Source organism: Podarcis muralis, chromosome 12 (assembly GCF_964188315.1).
Source record: "Podarcis muralis chromosome 12, rPodMur119.hap1.1, whole genome shotgun sequence".
Taxonomy (NCBI): domain Eukaryota; kingdom Metazoa; phylum Chordata; class Lepidosauria; order Squamata; family Lacertidae; genus Podarcis; species Podarcis muralis.
The window spans coordinates 55,981,422-56,009,350 of record NC_135666.1 but is presented as its reverse complement, the minus strand read 5'-3'; the positions used below and the strand labels follow the sequence as shown (position 1 = coordinate 56,009,350).

At 39.6% G+C, this 27,929-nt stretch overlaps 1 protein-coding gene across 5 annotated transcripts; it reads left to right on the top strand.

Moving 5' to 3' along the window:
- The first annotated feature begins 90 nt into the window (after positions 1-90).
- On the top strand, positions 91-26,613 carry NT5C3A (5'-nucleotidase, cytosolic IIIA). Of its 5 annotated transcripts, none has more exons than XM_028749657.2 (10): positions 108-245; positions 13,218-13,324; positions 18,621-18,719; positions 19,604-19,673; positions 20,423-20,469; positions 21,291-21,376; positions 22,793-22,882; positions 23,602-23,764; positions 24,322-24,522; positions 26,232-26,613. In XM_028749657.2, exons 2-10 carry the CDS (start codon positions 13,223-13,225, stop codon positions 26,331-26,333), a joined length of 960 nt encoding a protein of 319 aa, XP_028605490.2. In that variant the 5' UTR covers positions 108-245; positions 13,218-13,222; the 3' UTR covers positions 26,334-26,613. The 5 variants fall into 5 exon arrangements, with proteins under 5 accessions (XP_028605491.2, XP_028605490.2, XP_028605486.2 ...); XM_028749655.2 differs by lacking the exon at positions 108-245 and adding an exon at positions 322-456; XM_028749654.2 differs by lacking the exon at positions 108-245 and adding an exon at positions 12,602-12,733.
- Positions 26,614-27,929: the final 1,316 nt, after the last annotated feature.

The following is a 27,929-nucleotide window of genomic DNA, read 5'->3' as shown; positions in this document are numbered from 1 at the left end:
AGGAGAGAGAGAAAAGAGGGCCGCCACCACCCCCGTCCCGTAAGTCGGAATGGTTTCTCCCGCCTCAACTGTCAAGAGAGAGAGCGCGTGGGGCCAACGGCCGCTCATCTCGGCGGTTGGCGATAGCGCATGCGCGCTCGGCCGCTCTCGCCGCCGACGGAGAGGGAGAGAGAGGAAGGCGACCGGCTGAGAGGAAGACCGGCGTGAGGCAGTGCGGGGCTCTTGCCCGCCTCCGCGACCTGAACGTAAGGCTTCTTCTCCCTCTGGGTTCCCCCCTCACCCCGCGAGGCCGGAGCGTGGCGAGAGGTTTCCGCCGCCATGGACAAGAGCGCCGTGGCCAGGATGGGAGCGGTGGCCAGCGCCAGCGTGTGCGCCCTGGTCGGCGGGGTGGTCCTGGCCCAGTACATCTTCACCATAAAGAAGAAGACGGGCAGGAAGACCAAGATTATAGAGATGGTAGGAGCGCGCTGCGGAGGCGCTGTTTACTCGGGAGTAAAGCCCCGCTGCCGTCGCAGCGCTTCGAGCGGTTGCTTTTCGGTCCCCCCCCCCCTTCTCGCGGTCAAGCGGTATATAAGTTTTCTGAAATAAATAATTGGTCTCCCGTCAAACTCAATTCAGGGACACTTGCTTCTGGACTGACCATGTTTGGGCGTCAGTTTATTTGGTTAGCTGCTGGCCACATGGAAATTAGTGGAGCTTCTTGGGCCTTATTATTATTATTATTATTAACATTATTTATTCAATGTGCATACCGCCCTTCACCCGAAGATTTCAGGGTGGTTCACAAGAGAGAAATACAAAATGAGAATTCAAAATATGTAGTAAAACCAAAACAAACCAATATTGCCAAACCCCCCCCCCCCGTTTAAAAAGCCATAGAATGATAATGGTTCAAAAGTATCCGGATATAACCTTTGCAAGCATTTATTTGGAAGTAAGTTCCATGATCAGTGTTAGAGTTGCTTGTGAGCGAGTGTGCATAGGATCTGGCCGTAATCTTGTACTCACTTTCTTAGGGAATGAAGTTTATTGAAGCTGGCAGGCTCACTTCTAAGCGAAGTTGGTGGAGCCCAGCACTGTGCATGAATAATTCAAATGTACTCCTTAGTGAATGTTCATGAATTGCAGTCTCCGCCTAATGTGGATTGCCCTGGGTGTCTGTATGCACATAAGACTTTCTAAGTATCCCATATGGAATTCGAGGGCAAAACATGTGCTTCCTTCACCCTGGTTTAATTCATCCACAGTTAATTAATTCTGTCCTTCAGGTTCATGGCTGTGGAAAGCTCCACCTGTAAATTTGTATTGAAAGGATTGGCAGGTGGGGGACCCATGATTTTTTTAATACTCTAAAGTAATCCAAAAGACATACATTTGCACACTTTGTGGGAGCTTATGTGGGAGCTTATATTTCTTTGAAGATTTGTGATGAGGAAGGAAAGAAAGACAGTTGTTGCAACCAAACTGCAGTTTAAAACCTACACTGGTTATGATGTCTTAATACAGTGGTACCTCGGGTTACAAACACCTCAGGTTATAGACTCCGCTAACCCGGAAGTAGTACCTCGGGTTAAGAACTTTGCCCCAGAATGAGATCAGAAATTGTGCGGCTGTGGCAAGGCGGCAGCGGGAAGCCCCATTAGCTAAAGTGGTACCTCAAGTTAAGAATGGTTTCAGGTTAGGAACAGACCTCCAGAACGAATTAATTTCGTAACCAGAGATACCACTGTATATCATTTAATCACGGTGCATGTTGAAGGAGGACAGAAGGGAGAAGTAAATTGGCCCAGTAACCCCAGGGAGAGCTCAGTGATGAGAAGTAACTGTGTGTCAAACCTTTGTAGCCAAAATGGCACCGTTCTTGCAGAAGGAGGTATCAGCAGGCTCAGGGCAACCGGAGAAAAAAATGGGGGGGGGGGGAACAGCCGTATGAGAGCAGCAGAGCCTGCATGTAGGTCCAAACCGCTAGCCAATGGGGGGGGGGGGTGTCAGAAAACCAGGGGGCATGAGGAATAGAGTAGGTTTTCCTAGAAGAAAGCATGGCAGGTTGCCTGGAACCCTGAACAGCAACACCACTCCACACTGCCAAATTTTACTGCATGTCCTTTTTGTGTTCTCCAAATTCTACATTTATAGGGTCCTCCTTGTTCTGTAATCTCCCCCCAGATGTGAGCAGCCAATTTATGAGTGCCATTAAAGCTCCCAAACTTTCAGAGGGGTCTTGGTGAGTCCATGACTCCTAATATAGGAGGACTGAGATTCTTCTCATTGTTGAGCTCCCTTTCTTCCTCCCTCAGTACCCATTTCTTTCTTGGCTCGCCTCTGCGTTACAGCCCAGAAAGTGTTCCCTGTCAGTTGCTGCTGTATGTCCTACACTGAGGCAATGCTTCATTTTCTAAATAGCTTTTCTTTCCAAATCTATGCTATTCCTTTTGCTTCTCCCCCCTCCGTTACTGCTCTCCTGCAGAAAGGAAAAGCACCCACCCACCACTGAGAGACTCCGAGGAGATGAGGTTTAAGCTGTATCAAGCCTCTAACAAGACCTAACGCAGCCCGTCTCTGACAATATCACAAAATCCACAATTGTAGCCAAAATATAATTTGTGCATTCTATTCCTTGATGTTGTTAGATAAGTATGCTGTTACCAGTTTGATTCTACAGAAGAAAATATAATTGCAGAGGTTGAAACATCCACAGCATAGATTATAGCTTTTATTGGGTCTCCCTATTTATTTGTTCTATTTGCTCTGTGCCTCCTTGGTTTCATTATTATTCAGGCATCATAATACAGTGGTACCTCAGGTTACAAACACTTCAGGTTACAAATGCTTCAGGTTACGAACTCCACTAACCCGGAAGTAGTTGCGAACTTTGCCCCAGGATGAGAAAGGAAATTGCACGCCAGCAGCATGGCAGCGGCAGGAGGCCCCATTAGCGAAAGCGCACCTCAGATTAAGAAGGGTTTCGGGTTAAGAATGGACTTCCGGAACAAATTAAGTTCATAACCCGAGGTACCACTGTACTCTGTTTGGTAGTAAATTTAGGAATACCCTCAGCCTTCTTCTGTGCTTGAATTGTGTATGTACTACTTAGTTTCTAAAGAGGCAAATTTCTACAGTGGTCAGAAATGGAATAATCAATAATGTATATATTACATTAGCTTATCTGTGTGTGCTTCTGAAGCTTGTTTGTTTTCCCATATTAGTAGACTAGTTCCTATAGAAACAGTGATGTCATGATGGAACACAAAGAATATGCTGGCATAGGCTTGGAACAAAGTCATAATGTTAGAAAAAGAACATACGACTTTCCTTAAAGGAATCACAATTGTGCACTGTTTCCTTAAACTTCACAATTCTTCGGGAAGTCAGTAAGTAGTAACACTGCTATTTCCAGATTGATGAAATGAGGAATAACAGTAGGGTGACTTACAATTTAGTAGTATTCAAGATTATTTTAATGGGCCTTACTTCTAACTGTGACTCAGTTCAGACACCATGCCAAAGATTAGCTAGTGTTAAACATAATTTTGAACCCACACGATAGTTTAAGATTTCAATAAAGGTAAGGGACCTCTGGACGGTTGTCATCAAAGACGACTATGGGATTGCGGTGCTCCTCTCGCTTTCAGGCAAAGGGAACCGGCGTTTGTCCACAGACAGCTTTCTGGGTCATGTGGCCAGCATGACTAAACCGCTTCTGGAGCAACAGAACACCATGACGGAAACCAGAGTGTTTCAAACATACATTCAAATTGTGATTTGTAGCTGTTTTCGTTTTCTGTCTGTTGGCACACCGAGTCTGGGTGCCTTGACCCCTGATGGTGTAGCAATGTCTGTAACTTTGTTTTGTCAATTCTGATGCCTCACTAGGCCATATATAAGTTTCTTAACCTTTCTCCATGTTTGAACAGCATGCTAAAACATAGTTTAATGTAATGTGAAAGAGCTAGGGTGAGTCTTGGTTCATGTGTCCCTCTCAGACAATCAGAAGGAGAACTTCAGAAGTTTTTACTTAACCATGATTTGTCATATGTAATCTGGAGCAACAAACCTTCATTTATGCAAACTTTTGTTTGTTTAAAACAAGCCAACTTTAACCATAGTTCAACATAATCCACGGTTTACAGTTTGGCTGAAACTCTAAATTGTGACTAATGAGAAAGAGAAGTAAAGCTTTTGAATTCCTCATGGCAGCCCTGAAACAAGAAGGGGAAGCATAAATAACAAAAGAAGTGTGGTTTAGGTGGTGGAAGTCTTTTAAGATATTTTAATTAAGATTTTTGTTTTATAATGTATGTAAGTGTAATTCTGGAATTACTGTTTATGGAAAACAACATTTTTCTTTTTCTTTCTTTCTTTTTTTCTTTCCTTTTCTTTTTTCGTTTTTTCTTATCTTTTATCCTTTTTCACAGTATATGTTTGGCAAATATGTAAATAACTGTGTTTTTGCAGATATATCTGGAAATTTGATTGTATTATTCAATAAAGTTGTATTTTTAAAAAAAGTTTAAAGAGAGAGAGAAGGGGAAGCATATAAGCCCACACCTCAACTAGGTACATTGACAACATGCTTAAACCAGGGGTAGGAGACATTTTTCAGCCTGAGAACCACATTTTGTCATGGACAACCTTCCAGGGTAGTTTGCCAGTGTGGGTGGGGGCCATAGGCAAAATGTGAGTAAGGTAATGATGTGACGCTTTGTATGGTACGCTGCATTCATGCCACACAAGTCAGCTGTTTCTACACACACACACACCTGCATTCTGGTAAGCAAGAGGAATTATTGAAGGTCAAGGATACATTCCAGCTATGCAAAACACCCATGAAGGGTGTGAAGTGGGGTCAGGGAGGGGTATCGCCTGGGGTGAGTCCTGGAGTCATTTGGCCTCAATTCCAGAGGTTTCCTACTCCTGCAGTAAACCTTTGTTTAGCATAACATCCAGACATAACCATTGTCTGGTGTGATTAGGATTATAATTGTTTAAAAAGCTGAACAAGGGTTTAGAAGAAGTAAATGCTGCCATATTATGAAGCCAGAATGGGATAATTTTTGTTAGTGCTGAAGGACTTTCGTGCCTAGAGATTGTGACTGCAGACTGTTGTGATAAACAAGCACAGCTCTGTTATTCTGTGGACTGAACACCATTGCCTCAAATTCAAAAGCAAGAATCAAATCAGGCCAATAGCTTTGGTCTCAAACTATATATACTTATGCAAGTTCATATGGGCACTGCGTTCATTAATATTTATAAAGGGCCTATAACTATTATACTAATGACAAGTTAGGAAGCAAATAAAACTATAAAACAACAATGAACAGTAGCATTAATATCGTATTTAAACTCAGCCCTTCTGCAACGGAGGTGGAGGGTGCAGATGAGATCACAAAGGCTGGCTACAGTCAGTAAAACCATTTCATTCAGTTTCAGCTGAGCATTAATATTTGTTTCTTTCTGTGGAAAACTATGGCTTAAAGTGACCAAACAGAGAATAATATCAAAATGTATAAACCCACTGAAATCCATACTAACTTAGGAAAACAGTTAAATAATAGAATTACAGCATTTCAACAATTTAACAAAATATCAGCATAACAGTGTTGAAGGGAATACTTTTGGATTTGTTAAACATAAAACCAGATAAGTTAACAAACTGCAGATAAATGAGGAGGGCTGGTCTGTTTGCTTTTATGAGGTTTAGAGAGTGTTTTCTGACCTGTTTTGGCCTATTGGTGCAAGGAGGCTTCTGTGGCTGGTCTCTCTGCAGTTCCCTCCCTATCCAGAGTTAAGTGATAGTGCACAGGCTAAATTCCTTAAGTTTCTAGTCTCAGACTCACTGCGTGCTTAAATGAATTTCCTAAAGAATACTGAGCCTAGCTTTATAGATTAGTACTTGGCGTCTGCCTGTAAGCAAATGAGCAACCAGTGCAGTTGAGTGAGCACATGCACTCCCTATATTCATTCCTTGGCAAAAGATGAGCAGCAGAATTCTGAGTTGGCTGAATTTGCAAGGAAGGAAGTCTTTATAATAGCCCATGTTCACAATACTGTATGCCAGTGATAGGGAGCCATCATATAATGCTAGAGTTGGAAGGGACCCCAATGCAGGAATCTCAATAAAAGCATCTATGACAGATGGCCATTCAGCCTCTGCTTAAAAACTGCTCAGAAAGTTCTTCCTGGTGGAGGCAGCAGTGCCACTCCCAGGCCCACACGCCTCTTTCCCAGCTTGGGCTGGTAGCAGCTTCGCCATGCAGAACTGCTCTGCATGCCATGGCCAGCCCAAGCTGGGGGAAAAGGCACACAGGCCTGGCAGCGATGCTGGTGGCAGGCTGGCAGTGGAGGCAGGACCACAGCTCCTACCTGATCTTCGCTCCAGACCTCGCAGTCGCTGCAGCACTTCTGCTTCCAGGGCACTGCACCCTCCCGAGCATGCACATGCCCCCCAACCAATCAATCAATCAATCAATCAATCAATCAAACCAATAAAAAACAACCCCCCCAACCCAGACATTTCATATAAAATGTAAAAATCTGCCCAAATGGGCATGTTCGCCCCCCGAAAAAAAGAGAAAATGTCCGGGAACACCTGGGCATATGGCAACCCTAATATAGCTGGCTATTCATTATTTCTTTGCTTAATCTTTCTGCTCTTTGGAGTTTTAACCCAAATAATGTTCTGTTGGACGTTTTTCCGATTAGCATAGGAAAAGGAAAGCCTGGACATATCAGATTTGTTTGTTCTTTTCTTAAATAAGTACAAGGTCCGCTTATGGTTCTTTGTGCAGGATTTAACTTACCACCATTAAAGGAAGAGTTGGACCTATGGTGTGTGTTTTTTTAGAAATAGAATTTAACCCAGTAAATTTTTAACTTCATGCTAGTTTTGAAATAACACAGGTTCTATAAACTCAGTCCTAAATATGTATGACCAGAAGCAAGGCCCTTAAATTCAGTGAAACTTCATTTCTGGTAAGAAATGTAGGAGTGCAGCTTTAGAAAGCCTTGGAATAAAATTGCTGTAGGAGGCTAATGGCACCCTTTGCCCTGTCCTAGTTTCTCTGTAAACTGATTCTTCCTAGCATCTTGATAGTTATCACAAATGTGCTGACTAATAGTTGCAATTTGAGTCACAAGTGAGAAAGGTCATTTTGTTGGATGAATGTAGATCCTAGTATCCCCGCACTTATTCCCATGTTTGCTGACTTCTGCAGCTTTGCAGTTATTTGCAGTGTTAGTGGAGCTATGGGCCTGAAAAACTCACTAGTTATGTTTAACTTCTGTTTTGAAATGTTTTTGTGTTTAATTTGTCCTGAAGCTGTTACACAGAACTGGTATCTTTATAAGAAATATAGCTTTTATGTTCATTTTTCTTGATTCATAGCAGTTCAGTGTTATCCCATAGAAATTATGCAAAAAAATTATATAATATTAAAACTAGATGGGATAAGCAAATTGTGTGTATGTTTACTTACTTACACACACACACACACATACACACACGATAATTCTGTCCAAACATTTCACTTCAGTTATTCTTGGAATAATATACTCTAGGCATATAATTGGATTTTGTTTGTTTTGATCTATGGTTGTTTTGGGTTGATATCAAGCAGTAGTTTAACTCAGTGTACACATATTGAAATAATGAGCAATTAAGCATAGGGTTGTTTATGGTCCAGAACATAGTTAAGCCTTACAAAGTATCCTGTAATAATTTGTGCTTTTCATGTTCTTGTGGTTGCTGTCCAAGGTAGAGCGTGTGCTTAGAGTCTTCATATTTTCTTCTCCAAGCTGTTACCCAATAACTAGGATAAATTGGAAAGTGCCATCAGAACTGTGATGGAGTCAATGTTTTTATCTGCTTATTTCCAGTCTAGTTTTGCAGATTTTAAAATGTGTGTGTGCATGCTTGTGCCCACACATCCTTGGTCTTGTTGTTGCAGGCATCGTATAAGAGCAGGTGGGTAGCTGTAAAAGGTTAAGGTGAGGTAAAGGACCCCAGGATGGTTAAGTCCAGTCAAAGGCAACTATGGGGTTGCAGCGTTCATCGCTTTCAGGCCAAGGAAGCCGGCTTTTGTCCACAGACAGCTTTCTGGGTCATGTGGCCAGCATGACTAAACCGCTTCTGGCACAACAGAACACCGTGACAGAAAACAGAGCGCACAGAAATGCCATTTACCTTCCCACCACAGCGGTACCTGTTTATCTACTTGCACTGGCGTGCTTTCAAACTGCTAGGTTGGCAGGAGGGTAGCTGTAGAAATGCCTACACTCACCAGGAAGAGGAGGTGAGAAGCAATGGCAGCTGCAGGACAGCAACAAACACGAAAAAGAGTTTTCCCCCTTTGTTCTGTGCTACCACAGCTTCTTGACTTCCTTTTCCTGGGCCAGGTAGAAGGGCCTTTCTATGAAAGCCTGCATGGAATACTAAGGGGAGAAATCATATAGTTAAAATAAAACATTCTATAGCTGTTACAACCCACTTCATCAAATCTAAGCAAATGAGGAGTTTTGAGTTCCTCTGAATAGCCATGGTTAAATACAGTTATTCTTCAGTGTCCTTCTTTTGATTAATTATCTTATTCATTAGCTGTTCTACCTTGTTAATTTCATTCTTTATTCAATAACTTATGATAAAGTGATATCATTCCACATAGCTGATGTCTTTCTTACCTCTAGTGTAACAGAGTATTGGTTGTCATGGTTATTATCTATAGGTTCTGTCCTTACATTCACTCAGTGTGCCAAGATACTGGTTCCAAACATTTTTTCTCTACTGAAAAGGGGTTAGCTAAAGTTCACACACTTATGCTAGTTAAAAAATTGATTTAGACAAAAAAATAAAAGGACAATTTTCTCCTTCGTTACCACATAAGTCAGCTTTACACAGAATGCTTTAGGTTTAACCCCAACAAGTGCTGACTGTGTGTGCATTGGACAAGCCAGTCAAGCAAAAGTGGTGAGTTCCCCTCTTCAGGTCCTCCCCCAAGCCAGAGGATTTAGGGTTGTGTTGTTGATTTGTACTCTGATCATGTGGTGCTGCTTTTGAATGTCATTTCAAATCACAATAAAAATATATATCCATGATAAAGTGAGAGCTGGTGATGTATTTCAGCTTTGTCAGTACCAATATGGACTAGAGGGCCAGGGAAGGGTTGTTACTGAAACCTCCTTCACTAGGGACAAGCTTGTATGTGAGCTGGGTTTGAGTGTTTGTATTTGGTGTTGGGCCAGAGAGACATATAAGAATTCTGTTGGTGTTCTACTGACCCCAGTGCCCATCAGTTTCCTTTCCTGGACTGGATGAGCTGATCTCAGACATTGTGTTGGAAACCACCAGGACATTTCACTGGGACAGTGCTTACACCTGGGCCACTTTAGGGTGATCTGCTTGGAACTTCGTGGCTGCTGTGACAATCATAGATCTCTTTCAATGTCACCAGCCCAACATGTATTGTCGGACACACTCTTGACCTACTATTTTTGACTGAGTAGCAGGTTTGATGTCTGAAATAAGAGGGGTTCTAAAAACCTGTCATTACAACTAGACCAATTCCTCAGAAATTTGGATTGACAATAGCTTCCCCCCTCTGGAGAGGTGATGGACCATTAAGTTGGTCTGCCACCAGATATTTATGGAATGTGATGGATTCCTGGATGTTTTGGGGTTTTCCTTTTGACATGGCTGCTGGTCTCACAATGGTATGGTGAGATGGAAAAGGCTGTTGACATCATCTCTCTCTCAAGCACCCTCCCCTACCTAGCTAACGTGGTTTAATAGAGGACTGTGGGCAATAAAACAAACAGAATGGTAGCTACAACGCAGGTGATAAAAGTCTCATAGTAACTACTACTGGAGACATGGAAGAGCATGTTATCAGGCAGCAAAACAATCATCCCAGCCTTTTAATCCTTGAGTAGCTGTCCAATAGAAGGGTGTGTTTTTTAGTGCTGACGGAGCTATTGCATCTAGTTCCTGGGGAGGATATGCTGGAACCTTTGAAGGCCTGCTCCAAAACGTTTGCTAGGCACTTTGAGCTTAAAATTGCTCATATTTACTCTGACTTAGACACTGTGCTTGATGCAGTTGTAGAAGTGACCAGAGCACCATCTGGTCCGGTTTTATAGGATCTGTTTCCATTGTTGCAGGCTTAGGATAGAGACAAGGTGTTTGGAGAAAGGTGCCTGTCTTGGCTTCTTGTTTCGAGCCAAAGAGGATTGCCTAGGTGGGCCCACAAGGTTACAAATAATTCAGTGAGAGAGGTGCTGTGATGAAGCCTGAAGTGCAACAGGGTAGAAGATACTGAAGATGCCTAGGCAAGGCAGAAAGCCAAACTCTTAATACTACACCAGATCTGGTCAACTCAGTGGCATTATATTGCTTGCCATTTCCGGTGCTGATGCTTGCACACCAAGGTTCGTTTGCTGTGCTTAAAGAGGGGTTTTCAGCCTGAGTACAGTGCCAGATAGGTCACCATGAGGTTTCTGGTTGAAGCCTTGACAAAAATTTTGATTTAGCTTTCCATATATATTGCATCATAGTAAATATTATTCTGCAGATTTGTGGATCTGTATGGTTCTGAAATTATTTGATATATAGTAGAGGCAGAGTCTTTGCTAAAGTCTCACAACCTAGTTTAAAGCAGTTTTAATAGTGGTCAGCTTTAGTAAAAATTACTTCATAATAACAACAGACTTTCCAATAAGGGGTGTGAAGCGTTGCTGTAGGTTTTTCCAGTAGCTTTGCCTTGCTGTGGAAAATGTTCAGATGGAAACTCCTAGTATTTATTACCTCTTACTGGCCATATATTATCTCTTATTGGCCAAGAAACAGTAACTTCTTAAGCATTTTAACCTTTACCCTCAATCTACCCTGACCTCAGTTTCTAAAGTATTCACTTTTCCCTATTCAGTGTGTGGCATTAAGGAATTTTTTCCCCCATCACAGTATTATTAGTATGTTGTACTGATACAATTGTAAACTCCATTATACTGTGAAATCCTTTGGTGCCTGTCAGCTTTGTGTCATGTGGTTTTATCATTCCTTGCAGCTGACACAGCCTTAATTTGACACTCTTGAAAAACTTTAATAAGTGTTACTTTAAGGAAGCTAATATATACACAATGTTAGACATCTTACAGGCTATATATGGATGTCTGTTAAAACCTTGCCATGAGCAAGCTGTATTCTTTTCAGAAGAACCTCTGTGCCATGTTTCAGCTAAAGCATTCCTACAGATAAATTATAAAACCAGTATACTTATCAAGTATTTCTTTTGTCAGGGACATCTCTGATTTGATCCTTATGTCTCTGCCTCTCATTATTCTTGGAGCAGTCAGTTGAACAGCTGTAGACTTTAATATTGAAAAAGACTCTGGCTTTGTAGAATGTATTGCTTCATTTTGTTTTTGATAGAAAATCTGATTCCACACTTTGGAGAAATCTTCCTCCTTCATTGTGGCAGAAATATTAATAATAGTATATGGGCAAATCCCCATACAAAAATAATTTAACTGTATTTGAGAATAGATCTTCTATTTAAATTAGGTAACAGTTAAAATAATTTGGTCATCTTTAATTCAGTTAACAAGTTGTACATATTCAATATTGCCTTTAAAAATAGTAGAAAAATCGCAGGCTATAGTGACGATGAATACAGAACAATAGGTTGACATGGTGCTTCTCAATTTACAGTTATAACATACTTGATTAGAGAGGTATACCTCTTCTGCTTTTATGAGAAAAGGCATAATTAACACCCCTATTCAAACTTCACATCATGAGGAACAGTTTTTACATATTTTATGCTGCCTTTGACCACAAAATTAAAAATGAACTAATTCCTATTTAGTTCTAGTAGGTGGAGGACACCGTCAGAATCCCAGGCCATGTAGGAAATATTTGACATAAGAATACAGGAACTTTGCACTGCTGCAGTCAAAACTCAAGATTACCTTTTTTTTATAACATAAAATATTTACAATGAGGAGGTGGTCCTCTAATGCCAATGTTCTTCAACCCTGGGTCCCCAAGCAATGTTGGACCACAACTCATGTCATCTCTGACCACTGGCTAAACTGTGTGGGGATGAGAGCAGTTGTAATCCAACAACATCTGGAGACCCAACATCTGGAGAACATTGCTCTAACCCTAGAAATGTTCCCATTTGTTTTGTATCTGTCGAAAGCCAATTAGGCCTTCTTCCGTCTTCCATATTCAAACCAATCAACCTTATTGACTTCTGCCTCATGACTCTAATTAAAACATTTAGAAGTACGTATCATAGTTTACCTCATCTGTGAATGCCCTGGGTGACTTAGGCATCATAAGACAGAAATATTGTTTACTCCAGTAAGTCTCAGCAGCATGTTGATAATGCATGGCTTGAATTCTTTAAAATAATAAAATAGGATTTGCTTTCCACATAAGCACTTTGCTCTTGTTACAGCAGTCCTAATTTGCCTGCTGATCAGTCAGAACTGCCTGGTTGTTAAGGTTCTGGGGTTCTGTTGTTGCTTTCCCATCTGATCATCTGTAAATCTGGCAGGCTGGATTGTTATGCCGTGCCTTTCTAACGTACGTCACAAGGCTCGGGTTTTTTGCTCAGGGATTAGTCAGTCTGCTTTTGGAAACGCCCTCAGCTGTACCTTGTGCTGCTATATTAGTGTTTACTTAGCTGGAAGAATTTTCTTTTGGCTGCTGCAGCTGCCTCAGCAAGCTCCTCCGGTAAGTTGTAAACAGAGCTTTGGCTTTTGAGCCAGTGTTGCCAGCTTTGTGCAGGTTTATCTTATTTTGATAGTTTGCTGCAAATTCTAAACATCCTGCAATTCAGTCCTGTCCATGTTTACTGAGAAGTAAGTGTGTTTAGCAGGGCTTACTCCCTGGTATATATGCATAAAATTGTCATTTTAGATTGTAATCCTCTACATGCTTACCTTGAAGTAATCTCCATTGTACACAGTGCAACTTGCTTCTCAGTAAACATGCTCAGGATTGCTCTGTTAGCATTTTTAACTATGAATAGAACAAATGCATGGATTTGTGGGTTGACCCAGACTGTTGAAATCTGTTTATAGAGCAGAATGTATATGAATAAATCTGGAATTATTCAGATTAATCTCTGTGTATACTTTGTTCATACACACAATACTGACAGTTGAATAATGTGGCAGACCATTTCTTAAGCGGTTTGCTTGGTTTTTGTTGGCAGCCTGTATGCAAGCCCTGCATCTCTGGAGTCTGCTTGTCACCTGTGCTGTTGCAGTAGGAAAGCATCAAGAACAGAAGAAGCAAGAGTGCCCTAAACTCAGCACACAGGTACTCCCCCTTAAAAAAAAAGGAAAACTCCTGACAACTCTGTTGTCCAAAAGTAACCACAGTCCAGACTTCAACACTTATTTTTCGTTTTGTAAGTGTTGCAGATCCAAAGTTCAAAATGACTTCAAGTCTAGAGAGTTTTCTAGCATCAAAAAATGTCCTGAGTAAGACTCTTAACTGTAGCAAGTATCCTTTACTGATATGATTTTTTACGTGTTTCTTCATTTATATACATCAAGACCTTCTAGATTTATTAAGCTTAGTTTGCATGCAACCACTTTGTTATTCTTGGGTGTGAAGTGCATTTCCATCCATTGCGTCATGCCATCAGTTGAAAAGAATTTAGTAGTAGCAAAATGTGTGTGTCTGTTAGTATATCAGTAACATGCAGGCAGCAGAAGTTAATAACTTATTGTGTATGTTTTAGTTCAGGAATGAGATAAATGACACCATCATGTATATTTATTAAACAGCTAAAGCTCTGTGCTTTTAATGTGCTGTAGTAATTGTCATTAAAAGTTTTGTCTACTAAACCTGGGAGAGAGCTGATAGTTCTTTCTCATTTAACTGACTATTACCATCACTGCAAAAAAACTTTAATTTCTTACCTTAAGTTATTTTTCTTAAGTAGATGACACAAATAATAACATATACCCCTATAACTCCCATAATCTGCAAGCATTTTAGCCAGTGGTCCAGGCTGATGTGGATTGTAGAGTCTGACAACATCTGCATACTCAGGGTTGCAGAATACAGTGTCTGGATTACAAAGCTGTTCAAAGCTTGGAATACTGGCTATTTTTTATTTATTTTTTTGAAACTTAGTCTGATCCCAAACATTTATATTTGAAACTAAGACCCATCCCAATTTTTTCTAAGGTTACTGTCTTGTAACCTGATCCTATTCCCAGCCAGGGCATCATGTGGCAGATGAGTGATCAAAAACTATCCAGCTCTATCACACTTTCTATTATAAGCAAGGGGAGAATGTGTTGCTGCCTTTAGCTGCAAAATTCTCACTTTGGTTGCTGAGGTCCACTGTCCCCTACACTATAGAGGGTGTGCAGCAGTTCTGCCCTGAGGAACTCATTGCTTATAGGGGACTTCCCTCCTCCAATTATGTACCACTAAAGATAGTGAGAAAAACTCCCAGTAGTCTATATAGCAGGGGACACAATCCAGTCCCATTCTTTGCAACACAAAGGCAGCACAGAACTCCAAAATTACAGCACAAATTTTTGAAACTGCATAGATCTTAATTTGTTGCCATATTTATATTAACCATGCCTCAGGCCATAAATGCAACTAATTGTTACTTTTCATAATTAATCCTTACCACATTTCCTAAGCTGTGTGTAGTTTGTATGTAGAACGTTTTAATTCGTATCTTTTAGAAGGAAAAAGGCAATAAAGCTCTTCCTGATAAGAAGTTCTACCAAAACTGAAATAGTTAATGTAGAATAGAAATTAAGTTAGCTTGTTTTTTCAGAAGGTTGTAAAGTAGCTCTTTACTTTAAATAAACACTGATAAACAGACTTGGCAATGCTGTGGGAACTTTATATACCAGTAGAGTAGGCTTACATGGCTATCTGTTTATAAATACACTGATCTGTTGTTTGCCGTTCTTAGGAGTCTTGTTTCAAGGTGTTTCCAAAACAGTGTAATGAAAAACTGTAGCTGACAATGTTTTAAACTTAGATAATTGTATTTAATATTATATTTGCAACTACTGTTCTTCAACATGCATAGTATTTTATGGGTATACAATTTTAGCACCATGTAAATAGCTCTGAAAAACATGGCCCCCTGTCACTCTTGGAACAGATGGACAAATCCGTTCCTATCAGCAGCCAGGTATGAATGTTTGCTTTGTTGAAAGAGATATCTGAGCTAAGTATCTGAAATATTTCTGAATGAGAAGTTTATCTTAAACATTAAATCACATAATTCAGAATGTATTATCTGTTCTTAGCAAAACAAACTGTGCTGTTCTAATACACACTAACTTGGGATGAGCATAGGATTGCTTTTTTAATCAGTTAAGGGCAGTTTTAGGAAAATAAAATTCTTTAAAATTGGTATGCACAGAGATCAGTGATATGAAGACATAAGCAACTTAAAGTCCAGATAACCTTATTCTTACTAGTCTTTCTGGGCTCTGCAATCTTTAACTAGCGGTTCCCTGTGTCCTGTATAACTGTAGTTAAGCAGAGGGCTGCAAGTACCTCAAGTAATTATTAACAAAGTAGAGCTTTGTTTATGACAGCATTCTTGTGGTACTACTAAATCTTATGTTAGCGCTTTGTGCCAGACCATATTGGCTTAATGTCGCACTGAAAAAAACCTTAAATTTGCTTAGACTTCTTCAAAGTTGACATGTCTGGGGATTGACTGAGTATAAAGTACTTTTCTACTTTCAGCGGACAATAAGTATATATGAGTGCCTAACAAATTACTTAGTAATTTTCCTCAGAGTTTGTTCTCCTAAGTATGCTCTATATTGTCAGAAATATAGAAAAATGTAGTGGAAGCAATGAAATAGGGCAGAAGCTTAGTTCATTAAAATTACAGGTTAAAACCATAAGGTCCATCTTCTGCATTTTCTTTTAAAACTAATTTCTCCCACCAAAAGATCAAGTACTTTCGATCCTAAAGCTTGCATTGGTACTTAAAGTGTTATTTCTCCTTTGTACTTACAACTCAGCTATACAGCTGCAAATAAAACATTTTAAGTGTGTTGTAAAGTGCATTATACAAATGTGACACTAGATGGCGATGGTGAGCTAATGGCAAATTCAGTATATTTTTCAAAATGTTTTTAACAAAAGCATTTTCACAATGTTTTTATATGTGTATAAATTCCACCTTAGCTTACCAAGCCTTCCAGTTTATACCATGTTTGTGCAGCTTCTTATATCAGTACTACCTTCCTTAGGTGATTTTCATAATGCAATATTCATAAATAAACTAGTCTTTATGGATTATTTTTCTGGTAAATAATTTTATTTTTCCTTAATAAACAAAAAATAGAAAATAACTAAGAAAATTTGCATGATGTTTACATGAAGCACCATCCCACTGTTAACACTGTATCTGTGTCATCATTTCTTAAAATTAGGATCAGTTAAATATTGATATATGCATATTCCAGTTTGGTTTCCCACTGGTATATGCTATTAAGGTTAAAAAATAATAGGGCTTGTTGTCTCTGTTACTGAGCAATAGCTTATCAACCAGATAAGTAGATTTTAGCTTATTGTGACAAAACAGACAAGTCACTTGTGACCCTCCTAGAGGATTTTCAACAAATACAGATTCCGTCCCCTTCAAGATTTATATACCACTTGATTGTAATAAAGCCTCAAAGCAATAAAACAATAACATTATCAGCCAAAGCAGTTAGAGCAAGTATTTAGAACATTAAAAAAAAAAATGAAAACAGCTAAAATCAGATTAAAATGCATGATAGCTTCCACATGTCTGGCTAGCCTTGGCTAAACAAAAATGTTTTCAGCAGACACTGAAAAAGTGCAATGAAGGTACCCAGTGTCAACTATAGAGGGGCAAAGTTCTGTGCCCAGTAGCTTCTGTGTCAGATTTTACTTCTGTATGTAGCTTAGCAGGGGACGCGGGTGGCGCTGTGGGTAAAAGCCTCAGCGCCTAGGACTTGCCGATCGCATGGTCGGCGGTTCGAATCCCCGCGGCGGGGTGCGCTCACATCGTTCGGTCCCAGCGCCTGCCAACCTAGCAGTTCGCAAGCACCCCCGGGTGCAAGTAGATAAATAGGGACTGCTTACCAGCGGGAAGGTAAACGGCTTTCCGTGTGCTGCGCTGGCTCGCCAGATGCAGCTTGTCACGCTGGCCACGTGACCCGGAAGTGTCTGCGGACAGCGCTGGCTCCCGGCCTATAGAGTGAGATGAGCGCACAACCCTAGAGTCTGGCAAGACTGGCCCAAATGGGCAGGGGGTACCTTTTATGTAGCTTAGCAAGAATGGCATGCCTCAACCAAGATACCTTCATAGCTATGTCAGCAACACACATACTGTCATATTTAAAACTGAGTCATTAAGCAAATGGATTCCATTCTTTGAGAGACAGGAAGCTTGTCATCCTTCCTGAAAGGATGTTGCCATGATGTAATTGTACTATTCCAGCTCTTATCTCTTGGTAGTAGTTCTTCCCTAGCTATGTTGATTACATTGGTGATAGGACAAGAGAATGTTTAGTTGCTTTGTCCACTGAAAATAATGTGGTTTGATCAAAAGATATCCCCCAGGTGAGTTGCTGCTTTGGGGGTAATTTGCAAAGCCTACGGTCTTCTTCTAGTCTTTCCCATGTTATGTACAAGAGTCCTGCCTATATGCTTTAGGCTTTGAGTTATGCAAATCATTACCGTCTGCGGTCTGCACTACCTATGTTGACTCTGTGACTTCTTCCAAATGTGCTACCTGGTCTGTCAGGGACTCTGTAGATCACTGTGGATGCAGTGTGGCCTATGGGGATCAGAATCCTAGGGTAGGAGCGAATATGAGGACTTGTGTTTATATTCATGTTAGATCGGAGTTGAAACTTGATATAACTTCTTTCTTGCCAATGCATGCAATTATGCTTTCGAAGCATCTTCCAAAACTATGATAAAGCTTTGAGGCCTGCCACTATACAACACATTTATTCAGTCTGTACAGTGGTGCCTCGCAAGACGAAATTAATTTGTTCCGCGAGTTTTGTCGTCTTGCGATTTTTTTCGTCTTGCGAAGCACGGTGTCGGGAAAGTTTTGGAAAAGCTTCAAAAATCACCAAAGTCTTAAAAACCTCAAAAAAGGCTACCACACCGCGCGCTATGAGTTGCTCCTCGAAGTCAAGTCGCAACTGTATTAACGGTGTTAAGAAAAAGGAAACAAACTTGCAAGGCGTTTCCATCTTGCGAAGCAAGCCCATAGGGAAAATCGTCTTGCGAAGCAGCTCAAAAAACAAAAAACCCTTTTGTCTTGCGAGGCATTCGTCTTGCGAGGTACCACTGTATCTAACAACACGGTAACAGCAGTAGTGACTTTGTGCTTCATATCCTCACCAGTTGCAAAGTGCTTATAATTACAGTCGAAAGTCGAGAGTTGTGTGAATAAATGTAAAGATGTTTTGATAAAGATTTGTATGAATGTTGACTAAGCGCACCCATCATTTTCCCTTTCTAAAGAAATGGTATTGTATTTTATCCTATAAGCCTGAAATCCACAGAACTTGTGAAATGCTCTATTTTATAAAATTTATATCTACCTCTTGTTCACGTTTTCTAGATGCCAGAATTTCAGAAGAAAACGGTCCATATCAGGGACCCAGAAAGGGTGGAAGAAATTATCTGTGGTCTCATCAAAGGAGGAGCTGCGAAACTTCAGGTGAAGACTAAAACACATTTGTAGAAATTCACCATCATGCAACTGTTGTTCAGCAAAGTCAAAATCTCAAAATATATATATACAGACATTTACTAGATCCATAGAGTTGTGGGATTTATTTAAATATTCTCAGTAACACACTTATCACACCTCAGATGTATAATTGCATCATTTTTAGTAATGCCTTTTTGATTAATAATGTTGATGCACTGATACTGACTACATTTGCTTGAATTTTAGGAGTGATCCTAGACTTGTACGCTCCCCCTCCACCCCTTTTAATAATAATAATAATAGATTTATACTCTGCCTGTCTGACTGGGTTTCCCCAGCCACTCTGGGTGGCTCCTAACCGAATATTAAAAACACAATACAGCATTAAACATTAAAAACTTCCCTAAACAGGGCTGTCTTCAGATGTCTTTTAAAAGTAAGATGCTGGGAGGCACCACTACTGAGAAGGCCCTCTGCGTTCAGCATGACCATGAAGAGGAGGATGGAATATTTTGCCTCTGGTTTAGACTAACTGCAGCTTTGTATTACATCTGAACCCTAAATTGTGTTTAATCTAAAAAATGGTTTGCTAAAACAATCCACCTTCGCAACTCATGATTTGAAGTTTGCTTGTTTTTAACCTCAGTTTGCCCTGGTGCTGATATTGTGCTAACCTGTGGTTAGTCAAACATGGCAGCAAAAAGTTCCAAATTCCTTCTTGCAACCTTTCCAGAGGAGCACGGGAACTCAAGGTTCACACACACTTTTCCTCATACTTCTACACTATGAGCCATTCAATGTATATTTTTTAAACTTTGTCCCTCGCTTAAATTCTAGGCATTTAACATTTGTGCTCGTGATTTATAATTTGTTTCATCTGCCTTTTACAGATAATTACAGACTTTGATATGACACTGAGTAGATTTTCCCACAATGGCAAAAGATGTCCAACATGTCATAGTAAGTACTATTTATTGTTTATGAGTAAGTACTATAAATAGTACTATAAGTACTATAGTAAGTACTATAAATAGTAAGTACTATTTATTGTTTATGAGATAGGCTGCAAACATCTATCTATTCGCCCGGTAGAAAGCTCCATTGAACTCACTGAAATTTCTGAATAGGCCTCTTTAGAATTTATGGATTGTATCCAATGCTCTGTGTGCGGTGTTCCTCTTCCAAAATCTACTCCAGAGGGCTCCCCATCCCTCTGAAATAAATTTTGAAGACCCTCAGGGGGCTAGAGGGAAAACAAAGGAAGAGGAAGTCTATTGCAGGTTCATTGCAGCAAGTGGAGCTGGAGCATTAGATATGGTCTGTTGTATATTTAAGTAGATATTAGAATTATAATACAAGGTAATAATCAGTATTTGAGCCTAAGAAGTCCCCTCTCTCCCCTGCAGTAAAATTAGTAATGTTTTTCTTCCCTTGTTTATTGCACCTCGTTCATGAAAACTCTGTGTATGCATATTATGCAAATATGGGGTGGAAGATCCTCCTTTAATGAAATAAGTTGGACTTAACGATTTTCAAAAGGAGATGCTTTGATGTCTGTACTCTTTTTAACACACTGATTTTAATAATTGCTTTATAACTTCTAAAACAAATAGCATTGTTAGTTTTTTTTAACAGGTTAAAACTATTGCACTGATTTAGGGCAAGCTAGAATCTTGCACTGTTCTAATAACATTCTGTACATCTTTCAGACATCATTGACAACTGCAAACCTATAACAGAGGAATGTCGCAAAAAGGTAATCCTAAAAATTACTTATTTGCCCCTTGTTGTGGCCACTTACAGTGCAACACTTGTAAAGGATTACTCCACTCAAGCTTAATATCAAATTATTTCACGAGTGTGCTCTGTTGGCCCCACTTTTTTCTCTTTTCTCAAAGTGTGTTACACTTATCTCCCAAGTGAAAATAACATTTTCTGCGTCTGATGGTGGACTTCAGTACACAACGGTTTATGCCACAGTGAATTCCAAACCCTTGGTATGTTGCACAGGATGCAGTGGTGGTTTTCTTCCACTCATCCCAAAGCAGTTCCACTGGTCTTCCCCCATGATGTGATCCTGCATCACCGCTCTGGCACAGAACTCTGTTTTGCCTGCCAAAAGTACAGGTGGGTGGAAGTACCACCGATGGGATGACTCAAGTTCTTTCTCGTTTGAGACTTTCGGCAGAAAAACACAATGAGAATCCCAAGATCCACTGGATTCCAAACTGGCCCTTGATGGCATTGGGTCCAATCAATATGCCAACTTTTATTTCTTATTGTTGCTTTGTTAATTGGTTTTTGAGCCATAAAGCAAAAGTCCTTAACTGAAATAGATTTTTAATGTGGAGGGTGAATATTTCCTGATCTTTTCACTGAAAAGCTTTAGCACTAGGGCAGCAGCAGCAATCCTCCATTGTGCAGAGCACCCAAAACCAGGAAATTATACTTATACACGTTAACAGGAAATATACAAGGATTAAAGCAGCAAATTTGTTTAGATTATTTGATCAAAGCACAAAAGTTGTCATCATGGAGTACAACATATGCAGAATGTTTGAACTTTTCTTTTTTCAGTTGTACCAGTTGAAAGAAATGTATTATGCTATTGAAATTGATCCGAGTCTTACAGTTGAAGAGAAGTATCCTTACATGGTTGAGTGGTGAGTTTTCTGTAATGGTTAATATTATAGCAAACTTTTACATCTTAATTGTTAGATTGACTTGATTACTGAAGCACACTTCCATATTTTACACTCAAAATTTAAAATGAATTCCAAAATTATATTGCATGAGTAAACATTTATTGTTTTGGTAAAACAATAGCAGCCAATTAGAGTGTACCATTATGTACAAAAGGCATAATCTAGTAGTTAGATCAAAAGGGTTGCCTGAGTTATCTTTAGCCATGGAGTTTTCAACTCCCTTCTTTCTGATAGCAGCTGTCAAAATTAAAGACATAAAAATCCTCCAGTGCTGTTCAAGAATTTGTGATCAGGAAAAGGGGAAATAGTGTGCAGCTTAAATGGCTCTTTAGATATGTGATGGAGAACTTATGACACAAAGGCCATGTGTGGCCTTCTGTGTAGTCCTATGCAAAAATTCAGTTTAGACCTGTTAAAGAAGGATAAAAATTGAAAAAGCTGAAATAGATGGATGAACATTGGGGGGAGATGGGGGGAATTCATGCAGATGCTTTTAATGTAGTTAATTGTTTAGCAGTCAATCGAAGTAGCATTAGGGAAGCTCTCTAAAACACTTTATTTTATGCACTTCGTTGGTTTTGATACCATTTGATATAGTACTATTTCAGTGTCCTTGAAGCTGGTTATATTATTGTTAATATCTGATTGCATTGGAAATGTTTATCATATGTGACTCAAGACTCTATAGTGAATTGAAAATGTTGCAATGTCCTTATCAAAATGAATTATTTGGATTTCTGTGTTATGTTTTCAAATGAATTAGCATATACAGTGGTACCTTGGTTCTCGAACGTAATCCATTCCGGAAGTCCGTTCAACTTCTGAAACGTTCAAAAACCAAGGCGTGGCTTCCGATTGGCGCAGGCGCCCCCGAAACGATAGCTGACAGCCGTATCAGATGTTTGGCTTCCAAAAAACGTTCAAAAAACCAGAACACTTACTTCCAGGTTTTCGGCGTTCAGGAGCCGAAATGTTTGAGTACCAAGGCGTTTGAGAACCAAGGTTCCACTGTAGACTGTTGTTATAATGATATATTGATATATTGGTTTGCATTTTTTGCTGTCATGTTGTAACCTGCTTTGTGTGTATGTGAAGAAAAAAGCATGGAAATTAAATAATAAAAATTAAATACTTCACACCTAGGACTTTAGGATATTATGTACAGATTTCACTTTATTACATTAAAGATTGGGCTGGCACATTGTTTTACTTTGGCTATTTTATCAAAATATCTGTAGTGCCTGTGGTTCTCAGAATTCCAAAAGTGCCCAGAAAAGTCAGCAACCCTAATCTGAAACATTCCTTTTCCAGTAAGAGAGTGCGAATTTCTACCCTACTTGAACACGAATAACATGTTTTTGGTGTTTATTTTAGGTACAACAAATCACATGCTTTGCTTATTGAACAAGGATTACAAAAGCACAAACTTGCCGAAATTGTGAGGGAGTCTGATGTTATGCTGAAGTAAGTAAGAACCTAGTATTCCATTTCTCTAGTTTTGTAAATGTGGTATAATATCAGATTTTAGGAAAGGGTTTCTTCGTTGGGAATTACAGAAATGGAAAGCTGTTACATGCCCATATGTGCTTTCCAATTTTAAAAAAAGATTGGATTAGCAGGCTAGGGTCTCCCCTTCCTTGCACTACTTAAGCAGGATGCTTGAGTTCCTCTCTTCTCTATCCATACATCTATTAGGTTGAAGTACAAGGATCTGACATGCAACCTTTACTTATCTTCATGCCCTCTAGCCTGAGGAATAGGAAAGTAGATGTTGCACAAGCTAGTTAATTTTTTTTTAAATTCCCTATCTTGTCATTTTTACAGATAAGGTGCTGCAGGAATTCCTGCTACACCCTTGCTTTTTGAGAAGCAAACTGTTTTACGTTTGCAAAGTAGAATGACCTGAAGGACATGTTGCTCAAAAGAGAACAGATATTTGATAAAACATTTTTCTTAGCATTTTTATTGATTTTAATGCAAAACATCATCTTCAATCAAATGTTTTAGATTTTGAAACTATAGCTAAATAAACTTTCCATTAAAGGGAAAAAAATGCACCAGCATCTTGCCTATTTCATAGATATTTTGGGGGGAGGATATGTTAAATTTCTATTTTTGCAATAAAAAATGTAATAGTATCAGGCTTTAGTTCCTTTTCTAAAAAAACAAATCTTCTTTTACAGAGAAGGGTATGAGAATTTCTTTGATAAACTCCATGAACATAATATTCCCGTATTCATATTTTCTGCTGGAATTGGAGACATCTTAGAAGAAGTCATTCATCAAGCAGGTGTCTACCATCCCAACGTCAAAGTAGTTTCCAACTTCATGGATTTTGATGAGAATGTAGGTATAAACATATCAAATGCATACTGTTAATTCATTGCAACACATCCTGTACTACTAAGGAAGTAGCTTCTGACTCAAGCATTAAAATGAGCATTTCCTATATTAAAGCCAATCATTAGGTCTGGTCCAGAAGCTTCAGTTGGTGCAGAATGCATCAGCCAAACTGCTGATGGGGTCGCATGACCAACCCTGTAACGCCATTGGCTGCCTATATGCCAGGGTCAAAGTATTAATTTTCAAGTATTTAAAAAATAATATGGGGTCTACAGAGTAGATTGGATAGAATCACTTAGGTCTGTTGAGTTCAGTGTGTCTGCTCTGGATATTAGACTAAATATTAGACTAGATTCAAAGTGGGAGAGGACACAAGGTTTCCTAGAGAGAATGAATGAGTTTCCTTTGAATAAAGCATTATTCTCACTATAATAAGCATCATATAATTGAAGTTGGTTGAAAGAATAAAGCCTCTTGGAAACATTCTAGAGAGACACAGAAGGGACACTTGTTAATTTGCTAAGACCATTCTTAGAACTAACTATTGTCATGTTTAACAGGGCGTATTAAAAGGATTTAAAGGGGAACTGATTCATGTTTACAACAAACATGATGGCGCCTTGAAAAATACAGAGTACTTCAAACAATTAAAGGACAACAGCAACATCATATTGCTTGGAGATTCTCAAGGAGATTTAACTATGGCAGATGGAGTGGCAAATGTTGAGCATATTCTTAAGATTGGGTATCTCAACGATAAGGTAAGTCTTTGTCTCTTTGATAAGCATAATGTCCATAATACTAGATTTTATGGTCAGGTATACCTTTTTCTAGTGGGACGCGGGTGGCGCTGTGGGTTAAACCACAGAGCCTAGGGCTTGCCAATCAGAAGGTTGGCAGTTCAAATCCCTGTGACGGGGTGAGCTCCCATTGCTCGGTCCCAGCTCCTGCCAACCTAGCAGTTCAAAAGCACATCAAAGTGCAAGTAGATAAATAGGTACCGCTCCGGCGGGAAGGTAAACGGCATTTCCATGCACTGCTCTGGTTCACCAGAAGTGGCTTAGTCATGCTGGCCTCATGACCTGGAAGCTGCACGCTGGCTCCCTTGGCCAATAAAGCGAGATGAGCACCGCAAACCCAGAGTCGTCTGCGACTGGACCTAATGGTCAGGAGTCCCTTTACCTTTATACCATTTTCTAACACAGAATGTGTTCAAGGGTAGAAGCTTAATACAGTCAAACCTCGGATGTCGAACATGATCCGTTCCAGAACACCTATTGACTTCCAAAACGTCCGACAACCTGGCGCAGCTTCCGATTGGTTGCAAGAGCTTCTTGCACTCAAGTGGAAGCCATGTCGAACATTCAGGTTCCGAAAAACGTTCAAAACCCGGAGAATAGGTTAGGACTGTTAAATGTACTGCTTCCTGCTGTAAAAGATCCTAAAGCAATTTGCAGCAAAAGTAAAACTAAATAATAAAATTACATAAGCATACTTAAAACATAGTCAAGCATCCAATCATTGGTCCTTCTCAAATACCCAAGAAACAAGAATGTATTTGCCTGACACCAAGACACTGACAACGTTGGTTTGGGGTGGGCCTTCCTAGTGACAGCATTCCCTATGTAGTATTCAAGGTCATTGTTTGTCTTATATAATATCATAGAGGTCACATCTGACAACAGAATTAAATGTGCAGCAGCTGAAAGAAAGGTTTTATGGAATGATTTGTTTGAACCAGTCCATTATTACCCCATAATAAAGAACAAAAAAATATATTTGTACAGCAACTTATTAACATGCGTCCAAAAGACACATGATTGCACATAGCGATGAACCCAGAAGTGACTGAAAACTTCACTAAACACTAAACGTCACTAAACACATCACTAAAAGGGCAGAACAGGGGCAAGGTGTGCTTATATGTGCTCCACTGATGCACTTGGGCAGGAACGGAAATAGTCGTTGATATATATTGATCAATCCTGATACTTATTTTTACTTATCTACTCCTTAGAGATCCTTATTAACTCATAACTTAGCCTAAGTTCAGCAGCCACATCTCATACCTCACTGACTCCTAGTATGGTTGTAATATAAAAGCCACAGATTGCATTGTATTGTATTTAAGTAAGGTTTTTTTGTTTTTACAAAATATAGCAATGCTTCAACCTGACTTACATATGTGCTAAATAGCTTTTGTGTGCAAAATGTATTCAGGGTAGCAAATTATATTTTGCTTCTCAAAATTTTGGGAACAGGGTTGAATCCTTTGTACTTTAAAGGCCTTTCCAGAGTTCTGAAATCTGGTTGCAAACATCTTTGAATACACCTACATTACTTAGTAAAATAAAAAAACAGATATCGCCACTTTTCTTTTAAAATGGTGTTGACTTTGCAAATTGTAATAAGTTTCTTGGTGTTTGACTTTTTCTGACATTTGGCTTTTTCTTTGCGTTCTAAAACCTAGGTTGAAGAATTGCTGGAGAAATATATGGACTGCTATGATATTGTGTTGGTGAAAGATGACTCTTTAGATGTGGCCAACTCAATCTTACAAAAGATTCTGTAAAGAGCATCATTGGAATTTGCTTGTTTTCCTCCTGATGAAGGCAGTTGGACAAATCAGCATGCCTGTGCTATCTTAGAATATCAATCTTGATGCTGTTTTGTATGGGAGTCACTTTATTTCTAAAGTAATATACTGTATCCATGATCTTCTGGACGCTCACCCCCTCCCCCATCACTTTTAATGGAACCCCTTATTTATTCTAATGGATAGGTTGTATGGATAACTGGAAAAAAGTTCCTTCAGTTTTATTCATGCACAATAAAGGGATGTTTTCAGAATATGTGAGACTGTTGTAGAAAGTGCACGAGAAGCATGGTGAATAAGCACATGTGCAGGTAACTGACTTGATTACAGTTCATAAGTTGCACCTTTTGAGTTTAAGGGGTTTAATATTGCTGATATTTGTATATTCTTCAAAAAGATACTTTGTGCCAGAGCACAGATAAGAAAGCTTGCTATTGACTGCTCTTTTCGGTACACAAGAGTGAAGACTAAACACTGCAATCTTTAAAATCATGCTGGCTATAAAAATAATGCTGAAGCAGATCTTGACTGCTTTATAATAAGATTTGTGTCTGTCCTATGTTTTGGCCATGAACAGTTCTAAAGACACTTTTTCTACTTTACCAAATAGCAATACACAGAAAACACTATTTTCAGTAGCACTGCCATGTTTATTTCCAAGCTAGGTGTAAAGGATATACGGTAATTTCAGTGTTACCTTAGTGAAGTGTGCGATGAGATATACAGTAACTGTTTAAAAATGAATACCACGGTAGTTCTATTTCTGCCATAGTATGTCTCATGTAAGTTTCTTTTGCAGCTGTGATCCACATTTCTGTCCAGCAGGAGGCAGATAAAGGCTGGTTTGGGGCTAAACTAGGAAGCAGGAGATGTAGAGTTGGCCAGTTCTGATCCACTATCCAACACAAGCTGGGATCTTTTCTCCTTCAAATGGTTCTCAGAAGAAAGGGTTTGTGCTTCCTAGTTTACTCCAAAGGGAGACTCATTTCTTCAAGCTAGATGGGGAGAGCATTTATGGAATGGGGTCCATTGTTTTAGAACAAAACAAGAAAGTTGGAGACGCCAAACTTTTAAATTTTACTTATGTGCATTCTCATTAATGAAGGTGTGGACTGATTAATTTGGTACTTACAAACCAGGTAAAACTCTTTCACGGGTTTACTGTTTAACCCAATCAGGAAAACAAGTCCCATGTCTTCCTTAAGAAGACTATCCAGAACAAGTGGAGCTGCCAGTCTGGAAGAGGAGCTTCTACCATATTGGCAGGCCTTGCTTTTGGGTGCAGGCTGCTGCTTCTTGTAACGGCTACCAGGCAGGCGGATCCATGCCCAATTCTCATGCATGATTACTACTTGGAACAGACCCGTGTGAGACAAACTGCCTATATGAATCTGTTTCCCATAAGAGCCCAATGCTTTCAACATTGCTTTAGTTGAATTGCTGCATTGCAGGGCATTGGACTAAATGACCCTCTCTTCTGTGATTCTAGCCCAGCTCCTCATGCAGATACATGGCATTGTTTTAAGTGATATCTAATAATGCTGATTACATATATCAATTCTAGAGAACTTT